At 35.1% G+C, this 27,766-nt stretch overlaps 2 protein-coding genes across 5 annotated transcripts; one reads left to right on the top strand and one right to left on the bottom strand.

Annotated features, from left to right (window-relative positions):
* The first annotated feature begins 1,035 nt into the window (after positions 1-1,035).
* On the top strand, positions 1,036-12,418 carry LOC113699424 (dolichol-phosphate mannosyltransferase subunit 1-like). Of its 3 annotated transcripts, XM_027219802.2 has the most exons (9): positions 1,036-1,104; positions 9,019-9,158; positions 10,157-10,256; positions 10,355-10,388; positions 10,461-10,537; positions 11,312-11,337; positions 11,426-11,590; positions 11,672-11,786; positions 12,021-12,418. In XM_027219802.2, exons 2-9 carry the CDS (start codon positions 9,049-9,051, stop codon positions 12,123-12,125), a joined length of 732 nt encoding a protein of 243 aa, XP_027075603.2. In that variant the 5' UTR covers positions 1,036-1,104; positions 9,019-9,048; the 3' UTR covers positions 12,126-12,418. The 3 variants fall into 3 exon arrangements, with proteins under 3 accessions (XP_027075603.2, XP_027075601.2, XP_027075602.2); XM_027219801.2 differs by lacking the exons at positions 10,355-10,388; positions 10,461-10,537 and adding an exon at positions 1,270-1,347 and having other exon boundaries at positions 1,044-1,104; XM_027219800.2 differs by lacking the exons at positions 10,355-10,388; positions 10,461-10,537.
* A 2,654-nt stretch (positions 12,419-15,072) lies between these two features.
* LOC140010099 (small nuclear ribonucleoprotein SmD3b-like) lies at positions 15,073-18,962 on the bottom strand. 2 transcript variants are annotated; one of them, XM_072056430.1, is made up of 7 exons: positions 18,677-18,962; positions 17,524-17,613; positions 17,081-17,278; positions 15,938-15,990; positions 15,786-15,852; positions 15,644-15,700; positions 15,073-15,350 (listed from the first exon to the last, which is right to left on the bottom strand). In XM_072056430.1, exons 3-7 carry the CDS (start codon positions 17,237-17,239, stop codon positions 15,288-15,290), a joined length of 399 nt encoding a protein of 132 aa, XP_071912531.1. In that variant the 5' UTR covers positions 17,240-17,278; positions 17,524-17,613; positions 18,677-18,962; the 3' UTR covers positions 15,073-15,287. The 2 variants fall into 2 exon arrangements, with proteins under 2 accessions (XP_071912531.1, XP_071912532.1); XM_072056431.1 differs by having other exon boundaries at positions 17,081-17,303; positions 18,677-18,945.
* Between the last annotated feature and the right edge of the window lie 8,804 nt (positions 18,963-27,766).

Genomic DNA, 27,766 nt, shown 5'->3' with positions numbered 1-27,766 from the left:
CCCAGTTCATTAATTAACACGGGTAACAAAGGATTGACTTTTATATTCCCACGAGGCTATTACAATTTTAATTAGCCCATCGTCATGGATGAAAAACCAAAAATTTCTCCAATATCAAGTTCATTTGACCCATTTTGTATCACTCAAATGTTGTACAGGAATGCTACAACCTACACTTGATTAATAGAAATAAGATGCTAGATTCAGTAGTATTAGTTGATGTAATCACTTGATCATGCAAAATTTCACCAAAATCAAGAGAGTTGGTTTACAATACAGTCTATCAATTAGATGTGGAGAGAGGAAAACTTATGAATTGGAGTTCAACGTGTTAAGTATCACAAGCACAATAATTTGTACGTGTTTAATAAATTATTACAGTGAAATAGTATACTGTTTTTAGAAATTAGCAAACTTCTAGGGGTCAAAAAGAAATAGCCTTGTACCATTATTTTAATCAAAGCAATTATAGTAGCGTAAAAATTTTCCGAAACACAGAAAAGACTAAAGAGTAAAGTGGAGAAGTAATACCGCCAACAAACCCTGCGTTCGTTGGGCCTCTCCCTTAATTCCTTGTCACCTTAAAACCTTTCTTCAGACAACGCGTGTTGGACCAACGTCATCATCGTCCACCACCACCCTCCTCATCCGCAACGGATCTTCTGTCCCACACCCTGTGCCACTCTCTGTCCCACTTTTTATTATATTGCTATTTTTCATTCATAAACATCATGTTTTAGTTCTTTTTCGTTTTCTTATGATCCAATAACTATTAATTAAGTAAAAAATAAATACAACACCTTCAAAAAAATAATATATAATAGAAAATTAAAAAATACAGCAGAAAATTCATAAAAAATCTCATTTTTTATGTATTTTGATTTTTTGAGTTTGTTAAATTTTGCGTATTACTCAATTAATAGTTATTGGATCATAAGGAAGCAAAAAAGAACTAAAACATGATGTTTATGAATGAGAAATAGCAATATAATAAAAAGTGGGACAGAGAGTGGCACAGGGTGTGGGACAGAAGATCCGTTGCGCTCCTCATCTCTCCTCTCTCTAAACATTTTCCGACCTCTCCCATTTCCCTCTAAATCGAAGGTGCTATACTCCTCTGGCTTTTTATTTGATCTCTCTCTCTCTCTCTCTCTCTGAGTTTTTTTTAATTAATTTATAATTGTCGTTTGCCCGTGATACTGGCCCTTTTAATCTTTTGGTAAATTGGGTTTTATTTTTTTAATTTCCTTTTCTTGTTTCCTGTAATAGTTGTGATTCGCGTAATGCCACAAAAGATTTGGGCCACCTGAGGCATTAGGGGTTAATTAAGAGAGGATTGACCATTTTGTAAGTCTTAGATTATTGAGGATTCATTTCTTGTAATGCCGTTGTATTTCTCTGCTAAAGTTGGGATTTTTCTGTCAGGGTTGTGTTAATTTAACCATTGAGCTATAGAAATTGATTAGCTTTTTATGTTCTAAGAAGATTTGGTGAAGATTGATCTGTGGACCATATTTCAGTAACTGGGGTTCAAATTTTTCTCACTTTAGTGCTGTGGCGATCCTGGTGTTGCCAGTGTAGCTAAAGCTTAACAGCATAGTGTAATTTTAGTTTTGAACTTCTTTGAAATTATTTGGATGAATTGATCATCATCGATGTTTTGATCTCTGTCACTCTTTGTGAGTAGTCTGCTTCTTTATTGTTGTCATCGTTGATTATTCGAAAAACACTAGAGCAATTACCTTCAAGAAATGAATATGTTATGAAATACTAGCACATAAATGAAGTAAACAGTTTTTGGATTACCGTTTCATATACAAGGAGGTCTACATTTATGATACATATAAAAGATTTCAAATGTGAATACAAATAATGTGGTGTAAATTTAAGTTAGATCATATAAAAATATATGTACATTAAACGTTAATCTAAAACTTTACAAGGGATGATGGGAGGAGATGGAGAATCCGCATTGGACTATACTACTTACATACAAGCATAGCAAGCTTCTAACGCAGATTGTCAATGACCACTAGGTTAGCCTCAAGGGTCAAACTCATATCCAAATGGATAAAACCAGGCCCAAATAACCCGCCCAGTTCATTAATTAACACGGGTAACAAAGGATTGACTTTTATATTCCCACGAGGCTATCACTCGTTCATCAATAGTTGCTTTCTCGGTTTTTTGAAAGAGACGAAAGAAGAGAGAACTTCTCTCGTTAATATTATCAAACTCCCAATTCGAAGCCCTAAACCCAATAATTTGTTGGAAAAATGGCTATATTCATTGTAGAGTGAATGAGAAAATTGTTCTCATAATGGCACTCTTGAAAGAATTCAGGATAATTATCTTTCATTCATGTATATTAATTATTGATACATGATTTCGGATAGGATTCATGTGTATTAATTATTGATACATAATTTTGGATAGGATTCCTTTGGGGTTATCTTATTGAGATACATGTATGTACATGAATGTGATCCTTTCATAAACGTGAAGATAATTATCTGGAATTTAACTCTTGTTGCCAATTTCGAACAGTCACCCTAAGCTAGCATCTATAAATATCTCCTGTTGTTTCAAAAGCAAGTGCGCTCTCTCTCTTTTTCCTTCTTGCATCTGCATCTTTTATAGTGTTCCATATTGCTCTAGTTCGAGTTCGCTGGGGTGAAGAACGTTTGGTGCTGACATATTCACCTTTAATCCGTTGTATCCTGGGAGACAGACGCCTACTCAACCTCAAGCACTCTACCTGGAGGGGGCGAATCTGTTTTAAGGAAATTGTGTTCACAAGCCTCGGATTGTTATTATTGTTATTTTCGATTATTACTTTCTTTCTAGGTTGTATTTATTCTTCTCTTTTGTATCAGCCTATTTTACTATTTGGATAACAGTCTTAAAACAGATTCGGTTCTCAATGGCTGACAATACAGGAAGAGACACCAATATTTCTACTTCTGATGCCGCTGCCTCTGGCTCAATTGTGAAACAACCTGAAGGTAAGATTACTCCTATGGTGTCTACCAACCATAGTGAGAAACCTGAGAAGTTCTATGGCCTGAACTTCAAGATATGGCAACAAAAGATGTTGTTCTATTTGACAACATTGAATCTCTCGAGATTCTTAAGTGAGGATGCTCCAAAGCTGCCTGAAGGCTTAACTGATGCACAAGCTGTCAGTGCTATTGATGCTTGGAAGCACTCCGACTTCCTTTGTCGAAATTATGTCATGAACTGCTTGCATGACTCGCTGTATAACGTGTATCAAATACACAAGACGGCGAAGGCACTGTGGGAATCCTTAGATCGGAAATATAAAACCGAAGATGCCGGAGCAAAGAAATTTATCGTTGGAAAATTTCTAGACTATAAAATGGTGGATTCCAAAACTGTTATCAGTCAAGTGCAAGAAATTCAGATTATCTTGCATGAGATTCTAGCAGAAGGCATGATTTTGAGTGAAACCTTTCAAGTAGCTGCTGTTATTGAGAAGCTACCTCCTGGATGGAAGGATTTCAAGAACTATCTCAAGCACAAGCGCAAAGAGATGAGTATGGAGGACCTTATCGTTAGACTTCGAATTGAAGAAGACAACAGGGGTTCTGATTGCAAGGCAACAACTTTTCTTGATGCTAAAGCAAATATTGTGGAGTATAAGCAAGGGCAAAACTCCAAAGGCAAAAAGCCAACTCGAAATCTTGGGGCAAAAGGGAAAATCTCTAAGCAGAAATTCCAAGGTAAGTGCTTCAATTGTGACAAAAAAGGTCACAAGTCCACTGAATGTAAGCTTCCAAAGAAGAAGAAGCATGAAACAAATTTGCTTGATGGAATCGAGGGAGACATGGAAAACATGAACCTGACTGCTATGGTTTCTGAAGTAAATATGATAGGGTCAAATCCGAAAGAATGGTGGATTGACACTGGAGCTACAAGACATGTTTGCACAAACAAAGACTTGTTTACTACCTTCGAAAAAATTGAAGGAGAAAAAATGTTCATGGGGAACTCTGCCTCATCTGCTATTGAAGGTCAAGGGAAGCTGTTACTAAAGATGACTTCTGGCAAAACATTGACTTTGAACGATGTTCTGTATGTGCCAGAAATCCGCAAGAACCTTGTTTCTGGATCGTTGCTGAACAAGCATGGCTTTCGCATGGTTTTTGAATCGGATAAAGTTATATTATCCAAATCTGGGATGTATGTAGGGAAAGGATATACAACCGATGGGTTGTTCAAATTGAATGTAATGACTATTGTGAATAATAAGAATAAGTCTTCTGCTTATTTGCTTGAGTCTTCCAATTTATGGCATGGTAGACTAGGTCATGTTAATTATGATACTTTGCGTAGGCTAATTAACTTGGATCATATTCCTTCCTTTCACATCAATTCAAACCATAAATGTGAGATTTGCGTAGAAGCAAAATTAACAAGGTCATCGTTTCAAACAATTGAAAGAAACACCGAACCCCTTGAATTGATTCACACAGATGTCTGTGATTTGAAATTTGTTCAAACAAGAGGTGGTAATAAATATTTTATCACTTTCATTGATGATTGCACAAAATACTGTTATGTGTATTTGCTCAAAAGTAAAGATGAAGCCTTGGAAAAATTCATTCTCTACAAGAATGAAGTTGAAAATCAACTTAACCAGAGAATTAAAAGGTTAAGAAGTGATAGAGGTGGTGAATATGAAACACCTATTGGTGATGACTGTGCAAAATATGGAATTGTTCATGAAGTAACTGCACCTTACTCACCACAATCGAATGGTGTTGCTGAACGGAAAAATCGCACACTAAAGGAAATGATGAATGCGATGTTAATAAGTTCAGAATTACCTCAAAATATGTGGGGTGAAGCTATTTTGTCAAGCAATTACCTTTTAAATAGGGTACCCCGGAAAAAACAAGATAAAACTCCTTATGAGTTATGGAAAGGTAGGAGACCATCCTACAAATACTTGAAAGTGTGGGGGTGTCTTGCAAAAGTGGCTATTCCAGCACCAAAGAGAATAAAGATAGGTCCTAGAACTGTGGATTGTATCTTTATAGGCTATGCACATAATAGTACTGCTTATCGATTTCTTGTGTATAATTCAGAAATTTCGGATATACACAAAAATACGATAATGGAATCAAGGAATGCTTCATTCTTTGAAGATGTGTTTCCTTGTAAATTGATTGGTGCATCAAGTTCATCAAAACGAACACATGGAGTTATGAATCAAGAAAAACATGATCATGACTTGTTTCAACAAGATGAACCGAGACGTAGCAAAAGGGCTAGAGTGGAAAAATCATTTGGAGATGATTTTACAACTTTTCTATTAGAAAAGGAACCACAAACCTATACAGAAGCTGTAAGTTCTTCTGAAGGATTTTTGTGGAAAGAAGCAATAAAAAGTGAGGTTGATTCTATTTTACAGAATCATACATGGGAGTTAGTGGATCTTCCTCCTGGTTGTAAACCTTTAGGGTCCAAATGGATCTTTAAAAGGAAAATGAAACCTGATGGCTCTGTCGATAAGTACAAAGCCAGACTTGTAATCAAAGGATACAAGCAACAAGAAGGTTTGGATTATTTTGATACTTATTCTCCTGTTACGAGAATAAATTCTATCAGAATGATACTTGCTATCGCTGCATTGAGAAATCTGGAGATACATCAAATGGATGTAAAGACGGCCTTCTTAAATGGTGATTTAGATGAAGAAGTCTATATGGAGCAACCTGAGGGTTTCATAACTCCGGGAGCAAGAAATAAAGTTTGTAAATTAGTCAAATCATTGTATGGACTAAAACAAGCGCCAAAGAAATGGCATGAAAAGTTCGACAATGCAATGATAACTAATGGATACAGAATAAATGAGTGTGACAAATGTGTCTACACTAAAGAAACAGACAATGGCTATGTCATCTTATGTCTTTATGTAGATGATATACTTATTGTTGGTAGTAATGACAAAATGGTCAAGTCTACCAAGGATATGTTGAATTCAAAATTTGACATGAAAGATATGGGGCTTGCTGATGTAATTTTAGGAGTTAAAATTACAAGAATATCAGATGGATTGGTCTTGAGTCAAACTCATTATGTGGACAAGATTCTAGAAAAATTCAATAAGGAAGATTCTGGAATTGCAAAAACTCCATTAGACAATTGTTTCCATCTATCTAAGAATAGAGGAGAGAGTATTTCTCAAGTAGAATACTCAAGAATCATTGGCAGTCTAATGTACTTAATGAGTTGTACTAGACCTGACATTGCATATGCAGTAAGCAAATTGAGCAGATTTACAAGCAATCCGAGTGCTGATCATTGGAAAGCAATTTTAAGGGTACTTAAATACCTACGGTACACTCGGAACTATGGACTGCATTACACTAGATACCCTGCTGTTTTAGAAGGGTATGCAGATGCAAATTGGATATCTGATATAAAGGATTCAAAATCCACAAGTGGATATGTGTTCACACTTGCCAGTGGGGCAGTATCTTGGAAGTCTTCTAAACAAACTATTGTAGCTAGATCTACAATGGAATCTGAGTTCATTGCCTTGGACAAATGTGGAGAAGAAGCTGAATGGCTCCACCATTTCCTTGAAGACATTCCAAAATGGGAGAAACCTGTGCCACCAATTTGTATTCACTGTGATAGTCAATCAGCAATTGGAAGAGCACAGAATAACATATATAATGGTAAGTCTAGACATATACGTCGTAGGCATAATACCATTAGACAACTACTCTCAACAGGAGTTATCTCTATTGATTATGTGAAATCAAAGGATAACATAGCGGATCCGCTAACTAAAGGATTGAATAGAGAGTTGGTTGCAAAAATGGCAAAGGGAATGGGACTAAAGCCCATGGAAGGCTAAGTGTTATAAAGGAAACCCAACCTAGCTGACTGGAGATCCCAAGATCTAGGTTCAAAGGGACAACCTAATTATAAGGACTTAGCGTAGTCATTGTGGGGGGATACCCCTAAACCCATTCCGTTATGAAACAATGACGCAAAGGAGAATTAAGGATAGCACAATGTGTGCTTTAATGATTCTTAAGTAAAGTAATTTATTACTGAAGACTTAAGTAAATCACCTATGTGAGAGTGAAGTGGGGCCGCTTCAAAAGAGAATTGTTTAGGGCTCAATTCTTAAAAACTCTTGCTGAACCAGGTTGATGTTCATGGCCAAAACGAACATAACTATGAGAACTGAACTAATGGAGCATGATTCATGTGTGAAATATATGGTTCATTTACACTAAAAAGCGAGACAGTTCAAAGACATCATGTCTACTGGATTGCTAGTAAAGTAAGTGTATTTCACAAGAGAAGATTCAATGGGTAACACCAACCTATCTTATGCAGGTTTCAGTCGTGGAACACTACTGTAGAGTCAAATCAAAACAAATTTTCCATTCATGTGGGGGATTGTTGGAAAAATGGCTATATTCATTGTAGAGTGAATGAGAAAATTGTTCTCATAATGGCACTCTTGAAAGAATTCAGGATAATTATCTTTCATTCATGTATATTAATTATTGATACATGATTTCGGATAGGATTCATGTGTATTAATTATTGATACATAATTTTGGATAGGATTCCTTTGGGGTTATCTTATTGAGATACATGTATGTACATGAATGTGGTCCTTTCATAAACGTGAAGATAATTATCTGGAATTTAACTCTTGTTGCCAATTTCGAACAGTCACCCTAAGCTAGCATCTATAAATATCTCCTGTTGTTTCAAAAGCAAGTACACTCTCTCTCTTTTTCCTTCTTGCATCTGCATCTTTTATAGTGTTCCATATTGCTCTAGTTCGAGTTCGCTGGGGTGAAGAACGTTTGGTGCTGACATATTCACCTTTAATCCGTTGTATCCTGGGAGACAGACGCCTACTCAACCTCAAGCACTCTACCTGGAGGGGGCGAATCTGTTTTAAGGAAATTGTGTTCACAAGCCTCGGATTGTTATTATTGTTATTTTCGATTATTACTTTCTTTCTAGGTTGTATTTATTCTTCTCTTTTGTATCAGCCTATTTTATTATTTGGATAACATAATTGTCTTCTCAAAGTCTCGGCCATTTGCGCATAATTCAAGCTTCCAAACCATATAAAGTTGCCGTCTTTAAGATTAGATCGTTTCTGATTTTCAGTTCAAGTTGTTAAACTGATTGAATTTCCTAGCTTTTCATTACGCTTCTTCAGTTAGTTTAGATGGAGAGCTGAATTTGTATGGGAATCTTTGTGTAATCGTTATTGACTGTTTTATACATTTTGGGTACCTTATGTTAGAGCTATTCCTTCGAACAGTCTCACGTAGTTACAGCAGCTACCAACCCGTATCGAAAAGTTTTGGATATATTCTTGGACATCAGCGATATTTTACTGCTCTTACTGAGCATGAAATATGTAATTTACTTGAACTAATCGAAATTGAACTTGAAAAGATGGGCTTCCTTCATATTATACTAAAAGAAGATTTTTTTTAATCAGATCGGTCGTGTTATTCCGTCAAATTTTAAGAATTTGTTAGAGCTATTGCTCACTGATAAGGAATTAGGATAGTTATACTGCTTTTGGAAATTCAGCTGACACAAAAGGGAATTGAAGAGGCATAATTTGACAAGTAGAAGAATGAGCTAAATGAAAATCTTATGCGGTAGAAAAATATGCCTTTTAAAGCTGTACCAAAATTGTTTTGCTATCCAATTTGGTTGATGGGATCAAGTACCTAAGTGGAGTAAGCTGCTGAGAAGAACACATGAGCTCCATCTTTTCCAGCTCAGTCTGAGACAAGTGGATTGTTGGGTATAACTCTTTAACGTATTAGAGGGTTGAATTATCACAAACAACCAAAACTAATAGGATGGAACTTTAGTTTGAATTGAAATACTAACAGTTGTTACCTACAACTTGCATTAGCTGTAAGTGTTTTTGTTTTTGCCTTCCGTCTCTCTCTCTAACCCAGTTCAATAAAAATTTGCGCTTTCTAGGGGTTGGAGGGATTTTGATGCAGAAAGAATATGGGCAATGAGCAAAAGGAGAATAGCAATAAGTATAGTATAATCATCCCCACCTACAATGAGCGCCTCAACATTGCTCTCCTTGTTTATCTCATCTTCAAGCATCTCCCGTACCCTCTCTTTCTCTCTCTCTCTCTCTCTCTCTCTCTCTCTCTCTCGTTACCAAGTTATCCATGATGATGCATGTTCTCCTTTTCCTTTTCTGTGAATATATGTATAAAACAGATGATGCATGTTCCATTGCCTCTGCTTTGTTTGTCTAGTGGCTTCTTTCATTGCACTTTTGGCTTTTACACTTATCTTCTGTGAATTTTTCATTTCACGTTCTAAATCTTTTTGTTGCATGCATCAAAAGGTTTATTTATGTTTATTTGAATGAAGTGTTTTTGTTGATCTTACAGCTTATTACTTGGTCATCAGAATCATCTATGAACTGCTGAAATAATTATCTCCATGTTACACAGGAACAGTTCTTTGCTTTTATTATTATTATTAGTCTTTCTATTATTATAGCATTATTATTATTATTATTATTATTATTATTTGTGCTTTTGTGTGTGTGATTGACTTACAATTTGGAAAGAAGTGTTTCTGGGTATTTGATTTAGATATCATGCGAAGTATCAAAATCTTAGCTTCAGAATTGTTTGAAAATTGATAAGCAATGCACACAGTAGCACATATTTTGTATGGATACTTTTTTCTCTCAATCATGACTGGTAATTGGTAACAAAGTGTAGTTTTTCTTATACATATGCCCAGGATAAGCTGATTAAAACTGATTTGCTGTGAAAAAGTTTGCTTGTTTGTCCACTCAAACTTCTAGATGATTAGCCGTGAGCATATTCAGCTCTATAGTTATGAGTGGGTGTGGGAACCATTAGGTGTAAGAAGGTGAAGCTTTGGACTTGCAACTGAATATGTGAATAACATGGACCAAATTGTTGTACGAAATTAACTATTTGAGATTGTGCTTCATAGGTTTTGGTTTGACATTAGATGATAGATATTACTTAAAGATGTGAAAAACAGTACACTAAAACAATGACAAACAACATTCTCTTCATGATCTATACTTGTATCTGACAATTGGTCCTTACCTGGCTAGGAATGTCAATTTTGAGATTATTGTTGTGGATGATGGAAGTCCAGATGGGACTCAGGATATTGTTAAACAACTGCAATCTGTCTATGGAGAGGATCGCATTGTAAGTCCTCTTTAGTATTAATTCGCAATGTTGTTGATGCTTTGCCTATGCTTATCTCTTTGAAAGGTCTACTTATGTAAGGCTATCTACTAATCCAGCCGTTGAGGGCTAGACCTACGAAGCTTGGTTTAGGTATCTCTTTGGCCGGCCTTGGTTTAAGTTTTTGAACTAGCAAAAGGGATCATTAATTTAGTTAAGTTTCAGGTACGGCTTACATCCATGGCCTGAAGCATGCCTCAGGGAATTTTGTGGTCATTATGGATGCTGATTTATCTCACCATGTAAGTGCACTCCTACTCACTAGAATGATGAGGAGGACGCTCTATAAAACCCGCCCCCCCCCCCCCCCCCCCCCCCACTCTCCAAACACCAACCACAAACCCACAAAAAAAAAAAAAAACCCAAAAAGGCCGCCACCAAAAAAAAGAAAAAAAAAGATAGTCCTCACCCCAATTTTTGTGCCTCCAAAAAGAAAAAGAGGAAGGGAGGGGAAAAAAAAGAAACACATTTTGTCCTCGCTTTCTTAGGATTTGGTGTGAACAAGGGGGGAAAGCAGCTTATTCTGGGGTTGAGCTTGAGGTTGGTGGAAGATTACGAAATGATTGGGAGATCTGAAGTGTATTTCCATTTCTAATAAACTTTTGGTGAGCTGTCTCTTTTACAGTGCATTTAGTAATCATAATAGTTTTAGCTGCTTTGATACTGGTCTTTTACCTTGGGTGTAAGTTTGATAAGTTGAGAAGATAATATGCGGCAGTGTTTAACAAACTGGAAAACTGAGTTCTAACAGAAAGTTATTTTGTTGAATTAGGGCCTTTGAGCACAGTGAGACTACATGGGTCAATTCTTAGTTTTTGTATTGCATCGCTTTTGGATTAAATGTGTGAGTGTTTGAGGTTTTCTGCAGGCATGTGTTTTATTTGTTTTTTCGCTTCCGCTCGAACTATTATTGATGTTCATTTAGCCTATATATCAGTGGAACTATTATTGGTGTTCATTTAGCTTATATGTTGCTTCACTTGTTATCTAATGCATCTCTTTTTCTTGCTTTACAGCCAAAATATCTTCCAAACTTCATCAAGTAAGAACCTTTCAACTCAAGTATTAGAATTTTATTTAATTTTACCAAGTTTTAGAAGTATAGTAGCTGAATATGTTTTGATGTTTAGGAAGCAGATGGAGACGGGTGCAGATATAGTTACTGGAACACGATATGTCAAAGGAGGTGGCGTGCATGGTTGGAATCTGATGCGCAAATTGACAAGCAGGGGAGCAAATGTCCTTGCACAGACACTCCTTTGGCCTGGTGTATCAGACCTAACTGGATCTTTCCGGTAAACCAATATACCAAATGCTGTAGTTGCTTCTGCCTAAGCTTCCACTTCCTTAGCTAACAACTGTTATTTTGCCTAAAGGCTTTATAGGAAATCCGTGCTTGAAGATGTTATAGGCTCATGCGTGAGTAAAGGATATGTTTTTCAGATGGAGATGATTGTTCGTACTACACGAAAAGGTTACAACATTGCTGAGGTACTTGATCTCTTGTTGCTTATCATTTGGTCTGTTAGTTTTAATGGGTTGATTATCATCTTCTTCTTGGCAAATATCTATAGCTTCTAACTACACATGAGATTTAGTCATTTGGTTTTAAGATCTCTGATGAACTATTTCTTCTTAGTTTTGGCTCTTTCGTTGGTTTGCATCTCCTCCTTGTGTTTTATTGTGTTAATGGAGATATTTGAAATCGATTTTTTGTCTTCACAGGTTCCAATTACTTTTGTCGATAGAGTGTATGGGAGCTCAAAGCTTGGAGGATCTGAAATAGTTGAATATTTGAAAGGTCTTATATACCTTCTCCTCACAACTTAACAAGGACGAGAACAACTGTGCTTAGTAACTTCATGGTTCCTAGAAATCAACCATTTTTGGACAGTTTAAAGCCAATGATGATTAGCATAACCAACTCAAGGAAACTGATGAGGAAGCAACACCAAATTGGTCTTTTCGATTTAGTTCCTGTTTTTTTTATACCAACAGTTAACATTTACTGTACTTTTTTTTGTAGGCCAAAACTAAATGTGGCTTGATTACTTTGATTGTAGGCATCTAATTTTTCTGGGTTTTGCTTGAATAAGTAAAGTGAGTATCAACATTGAGAACAACTGTGATTCCAATATATTTATGTGATCTTTTCTAGTTGTTTCCTGTTTGTGATGTAGTTCGGTCTAGGTACTCTAGAGGGGGGCTTAGCAAATTCAAGACAATAATGTTAATAGTCTAGACGAATTTTTGTTCAAAAACAAAAACTGTTTGAATAGTGGTTTATTTGTAAAATTATTTTGATTGCATTTTAAGCACATTTTGTACATAAAAAAAGTATTATAATATATTTTTAAAAAATATTGTGCCAAAACAATCCCCTATCCAAGCACAGGAATTATTTCTTTGGTCCTACTCTTAAAGGAATTTACTTGAAATTTGTGGACAAATGAAATTCAAGACAAGGAAGGATCTACATTTACTTTACATCAATCAAAATTTTTTTTTTTTAAAAAAAACCATGGGTGTCTAAACAAGCTCTGTTGTACTAATGCGCACTTTGGAGAGCCAAAGCCATTGATCGCTACTGCCCAAGAACTTCAATTCGGAGAACACTTTTGTTGTGCTTGAAGACTAAACTAAAATTATACCAAACGTTTGGTTGGTTTTTTGTGAGTTAGATGGACTAATGGTGTACTGTTATATGTTCCAGCTCAGCCGCCTCTGATACAGATGAATTTTGACAGTCCCTTTCTGTGGGCTGGGCAGTGTCCCTTTCTTGTTTGTGAACTGTGAATCAAACACTTGGGATGGATAGGATTTGATTTAGGGTGTAGGGGAGTTCTGTTGCATCTAATTCATAGCATGACTACTTGTATTAGGAAGATTTGTATTAGTAATGTATACACAATTCTGTCTTCATCGTCGGGCTTTTCATCGACACCACACAATCTGGAGAATAATACTAGTACTATTAACTAACGTCTTTTGCGATTTTGCAATAAAGAAGTGGGAATGACAGATGTGTGAATTTCAATCTTAGAATTGGTTGGGGGAACATTAGGATTGGTTTGTGGCGACTAGCTTTGTGTTCATTGTTACACAAGAAAGAAAGGGTACTACGGTATTATAGTAGAATAACAAAAGAAGTTGACCATATAAGGAATTTTCTTCTTTTTTGGGGGGGGGGAGTGGTTGGTGGGGTGGTGTGGATCGAGCAAATGGACTTAGAAAATCAATCATCCTGCTGCATACAGATACAAGATTGAGCATCAATAGACGTAGGCATGGCCACGGTTCCAAAACCGCCAGTTCTGATTTTTCAAAGAGGTAGAACCAGTACCGCACCATATAAGATGGTTCTGGTTCTAGTTCCAGAACCGCATAGTTCTGATTTCGGTTCCTTATGGTTCTGGTTCTGGCTCCGTATGGTACCCTACAATTTTATTTAATTCTTTATCCTTACCAATTTTAATACGAATATAACAATATATTTAAAATTTCAAATAGAATGTACAAAAGTAAATACAAAATAACGATCATATTTTAATTTTATTATTATTCTACAAAGTAAGAAGTAATAAATAGACAATACAAATTTATGAAAAGTACATTACATTGTCAAATTAAAAAATACATTACACTATCAAATGGTTGTCATGTGTTGACTTTCTTGAGTTGGACAATCATCAATGTTGAAGATTTCATTTGAAGAAATATTGCAAAAAATAATTTTTTTGCTTGCTTGATTTTGAAGATGAGCTACTACCATCAAAACTTGCCATTTTTTGATAGCAAATAAGTAAAAAAAAAATTTTTAAGTAATAATTTAATACTTACAAATTATAATGATAGATATTAGACGAATAGAAATAATTAAATAATTAGTAAAATATATAGAAAGTCTATAAAATTTAAACTTTCTTAAAACCTATTAAACACAACTAATTTTTTTGAATTATCTCACTACCTATATTAATTATTTTTAACAGTTCTGGTTCTGGTTCTATTTTTTAGAGAACCAGAATCAAAACCTTTATCCAAGGTTCTGCCACGGTTCTGGTTCCATGGTTCTAGTTCCGGTTCTGATCCGATTCCAAACAGTCCGATTCCAATCCGGTTCCCGATTCCAAATGGAACCATGACCATGCCTAAATAGACGGACAAGGAATTGTACAATCCAGGCTATACCTCGTCATAGTGTTCAATCAATAGACGAAAGAAGAAAGATTTCTCAATAATGGAGGATTTCAAGCAATAATGTCTTTTTTGGTGCACACTGGGCCGAAAAACATCTGAGTTAGAATTGCTCCATTTCATTCGAAAAGCCATGACTTGGCTCGGGTTCCAATTAGCATAATTTAATGTCTCCTTCAAAGGTAGTTCAATTTGTCAGAGGCACAAATAATCTGCCTAATGACCGCTCATTCAATATAACCACAAAGTTTTGGATCTTCCAACCAGAAGGCAGTAAAAAGTGTTTCTGTAGCAGCAAGGGCAGCGATTAATGAAAAGGTACACGCAAGTCGGGATTATCAACTGCGTTTCACCACCAAAAACCAACCTCTCCTCCCTGGCCTTGCAATCCTGATAATCATTCAAACTCTGGATCCATCCTTTTCAAAAAGCTTATTGCATTGCTCGCTATTGCATCCGCACAAGTAATTACGAATGGAGGCAATTTGCTATTTCCACGTTACAGCGGAATACGACTTCCCATGTTGACTTCTTTCGCTACATTACTAACAAACAGCCAATCGATTTGGTTTGCATCAAATTTTAGAATCAGCTAAAACGGAAGCGTAAATTGAAAAACCATCCACGTCTCTAAATGAGCACTAGTCAAGTTCAAAAGCGTACATAATTTTTAAGGTCTCAAAGGCCGAATATTATCCTATACCAAACTGGGCAGCAGAACATGGCTTTGATGATCTCCCTTGCATAATATACGAGCTTTGACGCTCTTAAGATTACAATCATATTCTGGAATGATCACCTCCTTACAGGTGGCACAACGCCCCTACCAGGTGGAGCTCCACGACCAGCAGCCTGAGCCTGCATACACGGATGGCACAGTCAGGCAAACTTCACTCCACAAAACTTAATTTGTAACTATCTATTTCTCCAAACTAATCATTTTACATGCTCCGTAAAACTACATTCTCTTTGTTTCACAGTATTTGTTAAATCCCAGTTCTAGAGTGGCCATCCAGCATTGCCTTTTCTTGACAAGAGATCATAATGCATTTCAGAGCTTACAGTACGGATATGGAGTGTCATTCCTAACTTTTAGATTTAAATAAATGATCTTGGAGTATAAGATGCAAAAGTCACGAAATAGATCTTACCCTGGCTCTCATGGCAACAGCACGTCCCCGTCCAACGCCAAGTGCTGAACCCTTGCCCTTCAAAAGATAATATAAAAAGCGTTAGCAAAGCTGTGATGGTCACAAATACACTCTAATACACATGGGCAAACTGGGAAAGCACCTTGATTCTAGCTTCTAGACGTTTGAACATTGGAGCATTCTTAAGCATATCTGGAATCACCATAAACCTGATAAAAATTTGTTTTACCCGTGATCAGAACTCAGAAAGCACTTGAGAGAATCAGAAAACATTTTATATTACACTTTCTGTACCTGACTTTGCTTCCTCGAATGAAAACATGCTCCAGTTGTGATACCTTGCCATCCTGTAAAGATACAGACCAAAATTAGTCTTCCACAAGACTAAAAAACGCCAAAAGGGCACAACATAACATCTTAATCCAATGAAACTCTCTCTAATAGGCAGTCAAAAACAACTAAGTCTTGAAGCTAATTTGCTTCAGTTCAGAGGTTTAAAAAAGAAAATATCAGGATTGAGGCGGCTAAAGATGTAAATCATATCAGTGCTTCAAAGATCCATGAAAGGATAAGAGACCGTTCAGAATCTATCAACAATTCAAAAAGAGATCTTATATTCTGTAGCCATTGGTGTAGAAGAAATTATATGGCACTGGAAATAATTGCTCATGAATGTCAAAAATGACAGGTCCAAATTCAATGAAATTGTCAAGGGAATACTCTTAAAACCAGCTGTCAGTTAAAATAAGTACGATAAATGAGCATCCACAAGTCAAAAAGTTCCTTACAACCCCAACCCCAACTAGTCCGACACACTGTGAACTCTAAAGCATGTGTGCAGAAGACACTTAATTTGTTGTAAAATCTGAGACGTGCATTTGACACCTAAAGGACACGTTATAAAATAAGATGCTTAATTCTACAATAAAAACACATATTAAAGACCTTACCCACAACAAAAAAAAATACACATTAAAGAACGGTTTTGCATGTAAGATCAAAGAATTTTAATTTTAAAAAAGCAAATACACGACTAGGAATTTAGTTGGATAGAATTCTGTTATATGAGAACATATTGCCAATAATAGTTTTAAAATACTTATGCCACAAACATGAAATTCTTACTAGGAAAACCTATATACATCATTTATGAGCACAAATACAACTGACTGTCCTCGTGTTCTGAATAGCATTCACCACCCAACCCATGTTACCTCCTTAAAGAGTGAATAGATTTCAGTTCTAATTTACTAACATCCCATATTTTCAATTTTCCTGCCACAGAAAATCATCGTAGGCTTCCGCCCATCATGCATTGGAATCAAAGTGAAAGAAAAAGGTCATTAAGAAGCTCGAAAGCAGCATAAAGAAACCTGAAACAGAAAAGCACTTTCACAATTCTTAATGAAGGGCAGAATAACATTGGAACGAGAGTACCTTAGCTGTGAAAGTGATGTTCTCGAGCTGGCAATTCCAATTGTCTTCGCATTCAACCATGCTGCCTCTGTAGAGCTCTCCGCTCTTCAGCTCTACGGTCACGATGTGTCCTGTGGCTTCGTGTAGAAGCTTCACCGGTATTCCTAAGCTACGACTCATTGCTATTGCTATTTCCTGCTATGCTCCCTACGCAAAACCCTAAACCCAAAGTCCAGCAAGAAAACTACCAAAAATTAATTAGCAGTAATTGTATACTAGTAAATCCAGCACAAAGCTTTGAAGAAAAAGTTTAAAAAATTGTAGACAAACGTAAAAATAAAAATGCACAATATATTCTAAGAATTATAGCCAAAAAACACAGATACATACAAGAGATTGAAATTTGTGAGATTAAAAGTAAATAAATAAATAAAAAGCGAGAAGAGAGATAAAGTAAACCTCACCGGAAAAAGAGGTAGAGAAGTATATCCTCGCCGTTGGCTGCCGCCGGAAGATGCTGCGTTGCGGCTCAGCTAGGAGAACTGTCTCTTCACCTAGCGGCGAGGAGAGAGGGAAAGTTAATAGGGTGGCCTCGTACAAGTGAGATCCGCTATATCAAGATCCAGACCTATATTTATGATTTGAACCGCCATGTTTCCTAATCCTAATCTTTTCCTAATCCTAATCTTTTCCTAATTTCTTATTGCCTGGGCCCTTGGGCCTTGGACTTTTACTTGGTCGTAGGGGTGAGCATTCGGTGCAAATGCGGTTAATCGGTGCGCTGAATTCGATTTTTTCGGTTATTGCACCTATAGAAATCTAAACCGTTTTCAATTTCGAATTGGGCATTACCGAATTCATGCGGTACCCGATTTCAAATTCGAAAACAGTAATGAATTCGGTCTAACTGAATTAATCTATTATGTTAAAAAAAACCCTGAAGCAAATTAAGAGAATATATAATACCAATCTTTATAGTTCAGCAACTACCAACCCCCGCAAGCCATGAGAAAGCTACAAATATTAGACTGAAAATATGTAAAGAAGCTAGACATATGTAGGCCTTCTACTGGTTTGTAGTTATAAAAGCTAAATTGCTCTCTTCGATATGTTCTAGACTTGCTCCAATGCTTTTCATTACTTATTCAGGAGCTGATTACTTTTATTGAGCTTATTAAGGTGACCTTTCTGCTTATTTATACATAGATGTTTCTTCTTTTACACATTGAAGAAAATTCATATCCAGAATCCTAGGTACAACTTCTGGAGCCGTACTTTCACTAGATGTGCACCAGAGATTGAGAATCTCCACGGACAAGGAGGTAAAATTTTCATTTTAGCAAGTTTTTTCCTTTTTAATTTTTCTAACGGGTAAAAGGTGGAATTTTTCCCCAAGGCCTTAGCTTTTAATGGCTGCACAACTGGAGAGAGCTTTCTTGTGTATAAAATACAAAGCTTATGTTATATCACACCTAATCTAAACTACTACAACAGTTAGAGTTTGCAATTGGAAGCTCAGATTTCATCCCCTTATCAATTCAGGATAACAAATTTCCTAGTCGATCTTGGCCCATTTTAATGCCAGAGACACAGAGCCAAAAACAGAGGAGCACTTACCTAAGCGAGCCAGAGATGAGCAGTGATGAACCAGCGATGAACCAGTGAGATCTTGGTGCTTCGTCTTCGACACTCGGCAGCGATGAACCAGCACGGCAGGACACAGCCGACAGGAGACGTAGAGCGCGGCGGACTGGCGGAGGCCGGAGAGGCGGAGGAGAGCAGCTTCGATTTGGGAATTGGGACTTGGGACTTGGGAGTGTTAGTGCTGTGAAAGCCCTAGGTGACGGCAGTCACGGCACTATGCAATATTGCAAATTTGCAACGGTTGTTTTCTCACTTTTCATCAGTTGAAGATGAAATCCGGCTTTTCCCAAATGAAGTGATTTTGTAATTTTTAATTTATAAATTGGGGCTCCTAAATTATAATACATTCATTATGCTCCTCAATGATTTAAAAATTATTACTGATTTGATCTCCAAATTTATTCATAATTGAACACATTACTTATGTTCAAATCATTTTGTGGTTTAATTGACATTTATTTGATCACTTATACCTAAAATCCTTGGTCTACGATTTAAGAAACACATAAAAAGTGATTAATTTAAACTAATTTAGTTAGTAGTTACAATGAATTTATAATTTACAATGATTAATAATAAGTAATATTAGTTACAAACTTATAAATTACAATGAATCAATGATTAGTGATAAGTTACATTAGTTACAAACTTATAATTTATTTCAAATCAAAATAAAACTTATTTACTTGATTTGCAACTCACATGCATTCATTTACACTGTTTAGTTATTTTGTCTATACTTAAAGCTTTAAGATTAGTAAATAGATAATATGAATTTTAACTTATTCGATCACTTATACCTACAATTCTTAGTTTATGATTTAAGGAACACGTAAAAAGTGATTAATTTAAACTAAAATAAACCTTAGACTATACAATGATTAGTAATAATTTATAAATTTATAATTTACAATGATTAATAATAAGTAATATTAGTTACAAACTTACAAATTACAATGATTAGTGATAAGTTATGTTAGTTACAAACTTATAATTTATTTCAAATCAAAATTAAACTTATTTATTTACATATGTTATTGTGAAAGTCAATACACTAATACATTGATTTGCAATTCATATACATTTACTTACACTGCTTAGTTGTCTTATCTATACTTAAAGCCTTAAGATTAGTAAGTATGTAATATAAATTTAGAGTACACTAATACTTGCAAGTTATAGATTACGCATTCAAATATTCAATAATTCAAACATGAATGATGTATCAAATTACCAATATCTAAATTCTAATTACTAATTATGTTTATTGTTTAATATTTAGTATTATGCATATATGTATTAATTATTATCTAATTCTAGTCATGTTAGTATGTTACTCATGTATAAAATAATAAGTATTATAGTTATCTTATATTGTAATGTATTACTATGCATTATTGTAGTCATATAACAATTAATAAATACTAAAATAATATAAATATATTGTACATTATTATATATTATTAGTATTATAAGTACATGATATGATGATAATACCATATACTAATTATTATTAATAGCATTTACCTATTTAATATAATAAAGTATTAGTAGTATATACTAATACTAAATAGCATTTATCTATATATTATATAATTTTATATATCAATTTGGTATTCGAATGCAGTTTTGTACCCGATTTCAATTACCGAATTTTGAATTCGAAATCGATTATTACCAAATTCATAATCTCATTATCTATTTTATACCATATTAGAATTTGGTGAATTCGGTATGCACCGAATTGGTACCGAATTACCAAATACCCGATTTCAAATTACCGAATTGAATTTAAAATCGGTTATGAATTCGGTACGAACCGAATCTGCTTACCCCTACTTGGTCGTAGACCATTACTAATAGGAGAACACCGCGCATCCTTTCAAGCTTGCCCAGAAACGTCCAATTATTCAAATTGAGCTATTAAATATAAAAAACTACATAAAGGTGCACCCAAATCTTTGTAGTTATTTTTTGTAATTTTATTAAGCATGAAGAGAAAACACAATTTCAGCCTAGTTGCTGACGAGTTATTTTTTGTTTTGAGACTAATTGGACAGCAATGACAATGTCATTAGTTTGAAAATAATATATCACCATTTGAAAATAATATATCACCGCATAATGCTGCCTTACATTTTCTATGTACACCAAAAATGTCTTGCTCATGAACAAATTCAACAGGAATTTATGAACAACACGAAAATATGTTGGGCCAAAAATCTATATAATTGTAAAATATAGTAATGGTTGCAGAATAGCAAGACACATAGGACTCAAAGCAATAAAGACAGGAGAATTGTATATGCTTTCTTGTCTATGATAAGATAAACAAACCATTATCTCATACTCAAAATCTTCTCAACACATATGCCATTTAATTTTTGTGCCAGCAACTCTTAGCATCACAAAAAATAAACATAAAATCTTATAGACTAAAAAAGGAGAGGTAAGAGCACCCCAAAAATAAAAACTAAGTAAGATTAATTAAATAACAAAAATTTTATTGAGATTAAGCATTAGAGAATCAAATTATACATAATCTAAGCACAATAATAGTAGTAAGGTCCACAACCGCAATAGCATGGTAGATCCATTTTTATTATTATTTTCAATCGAACCAAAATATGATAACTCAAGCCAATCCCCTTGGTACAAATCAACAAAAATTTAATGAAAGAGCCATACTCTTGGCAAAAGGACAAAAAGACAAGCAAGATTTATGCAAAGACATGAGCAAAACAACATCAATTATACCCATTTTTTTTGTGACAAAAGGTGTCTTAGTTCAAACTATTGTTTTATCAAATGGAACAAAAAAGTAAGTTCACTACATTGACAAAATATACATCCAGTCTAACATGAAAACTTCATGAAGGAATGTCATTGAAGTTGGCAAAATCAAACTACATCCCCAGTGGCACTGGTAAGCTTAAGAATCATCGCCATCACAAAGATAAGCTTAAAAAATATCTTCATTACCAGTGGCACTAGTAACTGACCAGGTTGGCATTACCAACCGAAATAATTTAAACAAAAGGCAAACTACAAATTGCCTAAGAAAACTAACTAATTTTTTTTCCTTGTCAATATTGAGTTCATAAAACAAAAGAAAAGTAAATCTTACAACCCATCAATAAGATTGACAAATAACCAAAATCTAAAAAACAAAAACAAGGCTAGCATCTCTAGACAAAAGGAATGAGCAAAATTACAAGTTGAACAGCAAATGTACAATGAATAATATGGCCAAGTTGAATTCTGCAAAGAAGAAATTGAATTTTAGGTGCTGGTTGTGTATGATTCCCAAAAGAAAAACTCTAAACAGTAATAATGGAATAAGTAAAGCAAGACAGTAAAAGAAAATAAATTTGGATCTAAAGGAAATAGGATCCCATCACAAATTTTCATCTTCACTTTTCCAAAGACTAATAACAGGATAAAGAGGGCTGAAAGTTACAGTAACTGCAGGGAGAGAAATCTGTTCACACGAAAAAAAAAGAAGAAATCTGTCCACACAAAAAAAGGGCATTAAAACATACCGTCAAGGCTTAATGAAGAAAAGCAATCTTTTTTATTTTTTTTTCTTCATCTAACAAAGACTTAGAATAAACAACACTTATTAGAAAAAAAAGGAAGAAAAAACCTTGGATCTGCACTAAACAAATTAACATTTTTCTGTTCAGAAAAAAAGCCCCTAAATAAAATTCACCTTGAGAAAACAAATTTCACAATCCTTTTCTACGATGGTGCAAATATTAATATCTCAGCCTGTAACAAACATATGTAATTTAGTAGAAAATAAAGACAGTTATAATTCTTATGTTACACCATGAAATCTAGCATAGCCTATGTGAGATCACAAAAGGAAGTAAAACAATAGGATTGAAGCACTAAACACCTGAATGTTTTTTCAAAGTTTTACATCCAGATCACACTCAATGTAATTAGTCATATCTATAGAAGGAAATTGACCATGAGAAAGTACCTTAAAGTAAAAGCCTTTAACAATTACTAAGTCATTCAAGCCAAGTGTGTTTCTCATTTAGGTTTTAACTTCCTAAGAATGTCCAACATGACAGTACCATGTGCTTTGAATGAAAGTCTTATGTACTTTATTCAGTAATGGACAAAGTCAAAAGGAACATGTGGGGCTTCCAGTGGGTCCAAATAAAGAAATTGTGGTAATCAGGTATGAGCACCTTGATTACTAACTCAAATTATTACCCAAACAGTATTTTGAATATCCTATGTTTTTTTTCGACGAATCTATTTACTGAAAAATGTTCATCTTTTATTTCAGATAAACCCTGATAAATTCATCTTCTTCATACAAAAGCAATAGCAAGACAAAAAGAAAGAATTCAAAGGATTTGAGAGCTGAGAGATAGAAATCAAAAGAACAACGTTATTATTAGCCAAAAAAGAAAAAAAAAACTTCAAATGTATATATCCTTAGAGAACAAAAAAGAATGAAAGTAGGTGTTGTCATCTTTCTTCATGCAAGGACAATAACATAAAAATGCAAAATCAGATGAACAAAAAATCGGTCACACAACAATACTTTCCTGAGATGCAAAAGATTTAATGAACAAAGGTCTTATTAATTGAAAAAAGAAAAGAAACCATGGGTCACTAAATCTAATAAACATAATCCACCAGTTGAAGAATGAGGGATAAATTACAAAAGGGACCAAAACTCTCAACTTCGGGCTAAATCTACCTCAATAGTACCTCAAACATAAGCCAAATATTCAAAAAAAGAAAGCACAAAACGAACTTATTAACTTGACATTGAAATGTACCAAAACACAATTAAGTACAAGAGAAAGTAACAGACTTCTCTAATTTATACAAAAAGATCAGCAACGAGATATGTGCTGATGGCAATTCTAAAGGACATGAAAATCGGGATTGTCATCAAATACCCTCTCCTGCAACAAAATTGGCAAAAAACTGTTTTATCATTTAAAATCAAAACATTTGAAGATGAGGGTGTCAAAAATACTCAAAATAAGACACACCTGAGTAAAATTTTTACAAGCTCCAAAAACCTACCGCCATTCTTTAATAATCAACAGTAACTTAATCATTTTCTCATAATCAACAGTAACTTAATCGACAGAGATAGCTACTAATTATTAGTATACAAGCTTGACTAAGATATTTTTCTAAATAAAGTGTAACAGATTACCTGTCCAAAGCTGAACTATGCTAAAAGTCCAAAGCTTAGACTCACTGGCACTAAACGAACCATTACCCCTATAAAATTCACCCCAAAAAGTGGACAACAATGAATAGGAGGAAAAATAAGTTTTTCATATGCAAAATGGAAACAAATGAGAAAAAAAAGGTTATAAAATGTTACACAAAAATAATCACCAAGTTTTTAGCCAAAAATATTGTGCTAAAATTTGAACAGACTATGAATCCAAAACAACCAAAAAATACACCAAGCAATTTTCCCATACATAATAGAAAATCACATAAGTTTGTATAGGTGTCGTAGAAGGCCAGAAAAAGGGACAAATAAGTAACATGAGAACTATTAAAAATGCGTGCAAAAAATAAAAAATAATAGTGAAAACCCGAGATCTGGAAGAATGAAACTCAAAGAAGCAAAATGACATACAATTTTTCTTGGTAATGATCTTCTCTTGACAGCCTCTGTCTCCTAAAAAAGCATGGATAGAAAATCAGGCATAGTTAGATGGTAACTAAGAGAAAACGTTGAGGAAAAAAATCAAGAAATATTGAAAGGAAATAAATTTAAGAGGCAATAAAGAACCTGAAGTGTCGAGTTAGATTCTTCAAACTTCCTTGTTTTTGGATTCAATTCTTTCAACCGTACTCTTTGTTTGGGAGAGCGAGAAGGGATCGGCGAGAGAAGCAGACGGCGGCCCTCTGGGATTTGGAGGAGAAGATGTTGCGAGGTTTCTGGTCACTGCTACATGGGTCTAGTAATTGGGATAGGTAGATAAGGAGGTGAAATCTCATTTTTGTCCTCAATTCAATTCACCAACTCAATCAATTGCAGGAGGACTACCATCAATTGGTGAATGAGAATGCGCCACATCAGCTGTTGAAACTCAATTGAAACTTCTTGCATTCCCGCATATGCTAGATATGTTAACTAGTAACTACTGACTAGGTATTAGCTTCTCTGTATTTCTATTTTAGTAGGAATTACACAAAAAGGAAAGGTGTGAGGCCCCAGTCAGTTCTTAAGTTTGATAATAGGGTTATTCATTATTCGATGCGGTAAGATTAGGGTTTTAGGGCTAAGAAGAAAACCCTACTCTCGGTTAAGATTGAAAACCCTAACTTTGCTTATGATTAAACCCTAGTTTATGTATTATTCGTAGGTTCGAGCTATAGTTCATGTTCTGTATTCTAGTATGTTTTGGCACAAGTAAATATAGGATTCGTTTTAGTTTACAAAGGTTTAGCAAGTTTGAAATGGTTAGCAAACCCTAGATTAGTAAACCTTTAGTGTTATGATTTATTAGAAAGCTTAAGTTGGGTTTAAAAAAAAAAACCCTAATTTTGCCAATGTTATAAAGGTTGTTGTTTAATTGTTTTATTTATGGGAAAAGTATATCTAAGTATAGGTGATTAAGATTGGAAAGTGATTAGTGAAGTAATTAAGTGTGATTACATGTTTTAGACTAGATTAAGTTATGACCTATGGAGTTAATTGAAGAATTATCAAATGTTTGAGGGCAAGAGTAGAATAAAATCTAAGTTGAAGTGCAAGGGTTAAAACAACAAATAAAGCACTTTTATGTGATTGGTTAGCCTAATAAATATCTACTAATGTCTTTGACTATTTATTACCTTAGGAATTGTAGGATAATCACAAGACAAAATAAGACAAAACTTGGAGAGAAAGAGAGAGAGGTAGAGCCGAGAGAGAGAGCAAGAGAAGGTGAGAAAATTTCTTCAAAAATCTTCAATTTTTAGCTTCCATCTTGAGTTTGGATCTTGGAGTAACCACTTGGGTGCTTGATTATTGAAGTTTAATCATCTACAAAGCCTATTTGAAGGTATATCCTCTTACTTGAAAGTTAAACTTTTGGGTTTTAAATCTTGAAGCTATGGAAGTGATGCTCTTATTGTGATTATACATTTTTATGGATTGTAAGATGATTATGGAGTAGTTTCATGGTTAATTTTATTGCTTTGTGGCTGTTGGAAATTCGGTAAAAAAAAAAAAGAAAAGAATTAGGGCTTCTTGCTTTAATGCTTTCCTTAGTTGTTTTGATTGAGAAATTGGCTTGTAAATAGATTTGTGATGTATTAATTGTTCTTGTTTGGTTAGATTTTGGTAAAATCAGATTTTAATCATGGAACCCTAGACTCCATTAGGTTAGTTTAGCTTGGCTAGAGTTTAGTTGGTTAGGGTTTGGTTAGTTGGACGTTAGATCAAGTTCATTAGTACAAATGAAGTGAGGATAGGGACTTTAGTTAGTGTTTGGCGATTTTGTGGTAAAATAAGGAGAGAATTTCGGACCACTAATAGGCTGATATATGTATGGCTATTTGGTAGGAATTTGGTTAGAAATCTGGTATAAGAACCATAGAAACGGACTGTACAGTTGCGGCGCGCAAAACCGGCAAATCTGGAAAACCAGGGCAGTTCAACATCTGAACTTTGGCTTCATTTTTCTTGATGTTACTTATGGATTCAGAAGTTTCTCAAAACATGAAAGTTGTAGCCTCATATGTTCTTAGTGTGCCTGCAAAATTTCAGATTAAACGGATTAGTGTATCCTGAGTTATAGATATAACGCTCAGGCCTGTTTTGAGCATTAGTTTATGTTGCGTTTTAAAATTAGCCTCTGACCGTGCTTTTTCTGTTTTGATAATGTATGATCTGGGTGTTGACTCCTTCATAAGAAATGTAGATCTTGGTTTTAGCTTCGAAACGGTATAAAGTGGGTTGAAATCCAAGTTCCGTAGCTCCCGTTATGATCAAAACAAGATCGATCATCAGAACTGCCTTTGAATCTGGACAGTTCTGACGGATACTTTGACACTCAATTTGCGTTCTGTTCTGAGTGGATTCAGGTCTTGGTCAAAATATCAAAGTTTTAGCCTTATGTTTTACTTTCTAATGCCTTTGGAATTTCTTGATTTGGATTTGTGAGCTGGGAGTTATGGTCCAGCAAACATACCCTGTCCGTCACTCTAAAGTGCGAATTTCTAGCACTGTTCTCCATACTTTCGACCTATTTCTGTTCAGATCCGATTTGAGGTGTCTTCATCAAAATTGTAGCCCTTCCTCTTAGTTTCGCGACGGTACCTCATGTACCTTGATCCAACACTCGTAGCTTCGCTTAGGTTCAAAACAGTTTTTGACGGCAAAGCGATTAGGCCACCATTCCCATTTCCGTATGCCGTTTCCGCACTCGCATGTGCCAATTTTGCCGTTTTGCTTGTTTTAGGTATGTTGGTAGCCGTTTGTGATATTATGTGACACAATCTTCTATTTCAGACGGTGGTGAATTAGGTGGAGCCGGTGGGGCCTACTAGTTATTCTTCGCGGCACAAATTTCGTACTTTTGCCCTTTTGTTCGTTGAGTAAGTATTCAGGCCGCTCTTATGTGTTAGTTGCTTATGTATTTCGATATGTATGAAAAGGGTACCTAGGCGATGGTGTACTTTATCGCACTCGACCTAAACTCTAGTTTGCACACATATTTGTACATGGCATATGTATATGAATCATTTTGGAACTAAACCCCTTGAGCTTGTGGCTCGGGGTGACTTTTGAGAAATTTTGTGAAACTTGTGAAGTTTGTGAGTTTGGGGCCCGATTTCAAGACCTAGATGGACTATTCGAGCCGGTTAGGGTTTGGTCGAAGTCAGTCCAACCTGGTTTGAGGTCACCAAGTTTGTGAATCCGATTCACCGAGTATGTGGACTAAATTTGTGACCCGAGCTTGTGAACCAAGCTCAATTTCGTTCGCTCGAGCAAGTTTGTGAGGTGTCTAGCCAGAGAGGGTGATAAGGTGTACGGTGGGAGTACAAGTGGAGTTCTACGGACCATTATTTGTGGTC

Source organism: Coffea arabica, chromosome 7c, assembly GCF_036785885.1.
Source record: "Coffea arabica cultivar ET-39 chromosome 7c, Coffea Arabica ET-39 HiFi, whole genome shotgun sequence".
Taxonomy (NCBI): Eukaryota; Viridiplantae; Streptophyta; class Magnoliopsida; order Gentianales; family Rubiaceae; genus Coffea; species Coffea arabica.
This window is presented reverse-complemented; position numbering and strand designations above follow the sequence as displayed.

Bases quoted from the DNA above. Each gene is read 5' to 3' on its own strand.
- LOC113699424 (XM_027219802.2), top strand. From the start codon at position 9,049: ATGGGCAATGAGCAAAAGGAGAATAGCAATAAGTATAGTATAATCATC. The intron at 11,338-11,425 runs GTAAGAACCTTT...TTTGATGTTTAG, and splicing joins TATCTTCCAAACTTCATCAA to GAAGCAGATGGAGACGGGTG. The intron at 11,787-12,020 runs GTACTTGATCTC...TTGTCTTCACAG, and splicing joins AAGGTTACAACATTGCTGAG to GTTCCAATTACTTTTGTCGA.
- LOC140010099 (XM_072056430.1), bottom strand. From the start codon at position 17,239: ATGAGTCGTAGCTTAGGAATACCGGTGAAGCTTCTACACGAAGCCACA. The intron at 15,991-17,080 runs GTACTCTCGTTC...GTATCTTTACAG, and splicing joins ACATCACTTTCACAGCTAAG to GATGGCAAGGTATCACAACT. The intron at 15,351-15,643 runs GTAAGATCTATT...CCGTGTATGCAG, and splicing joins CTGTTGCCATGAGAGCCAGG to GCTCAGGCTGCTGGTCGTGG.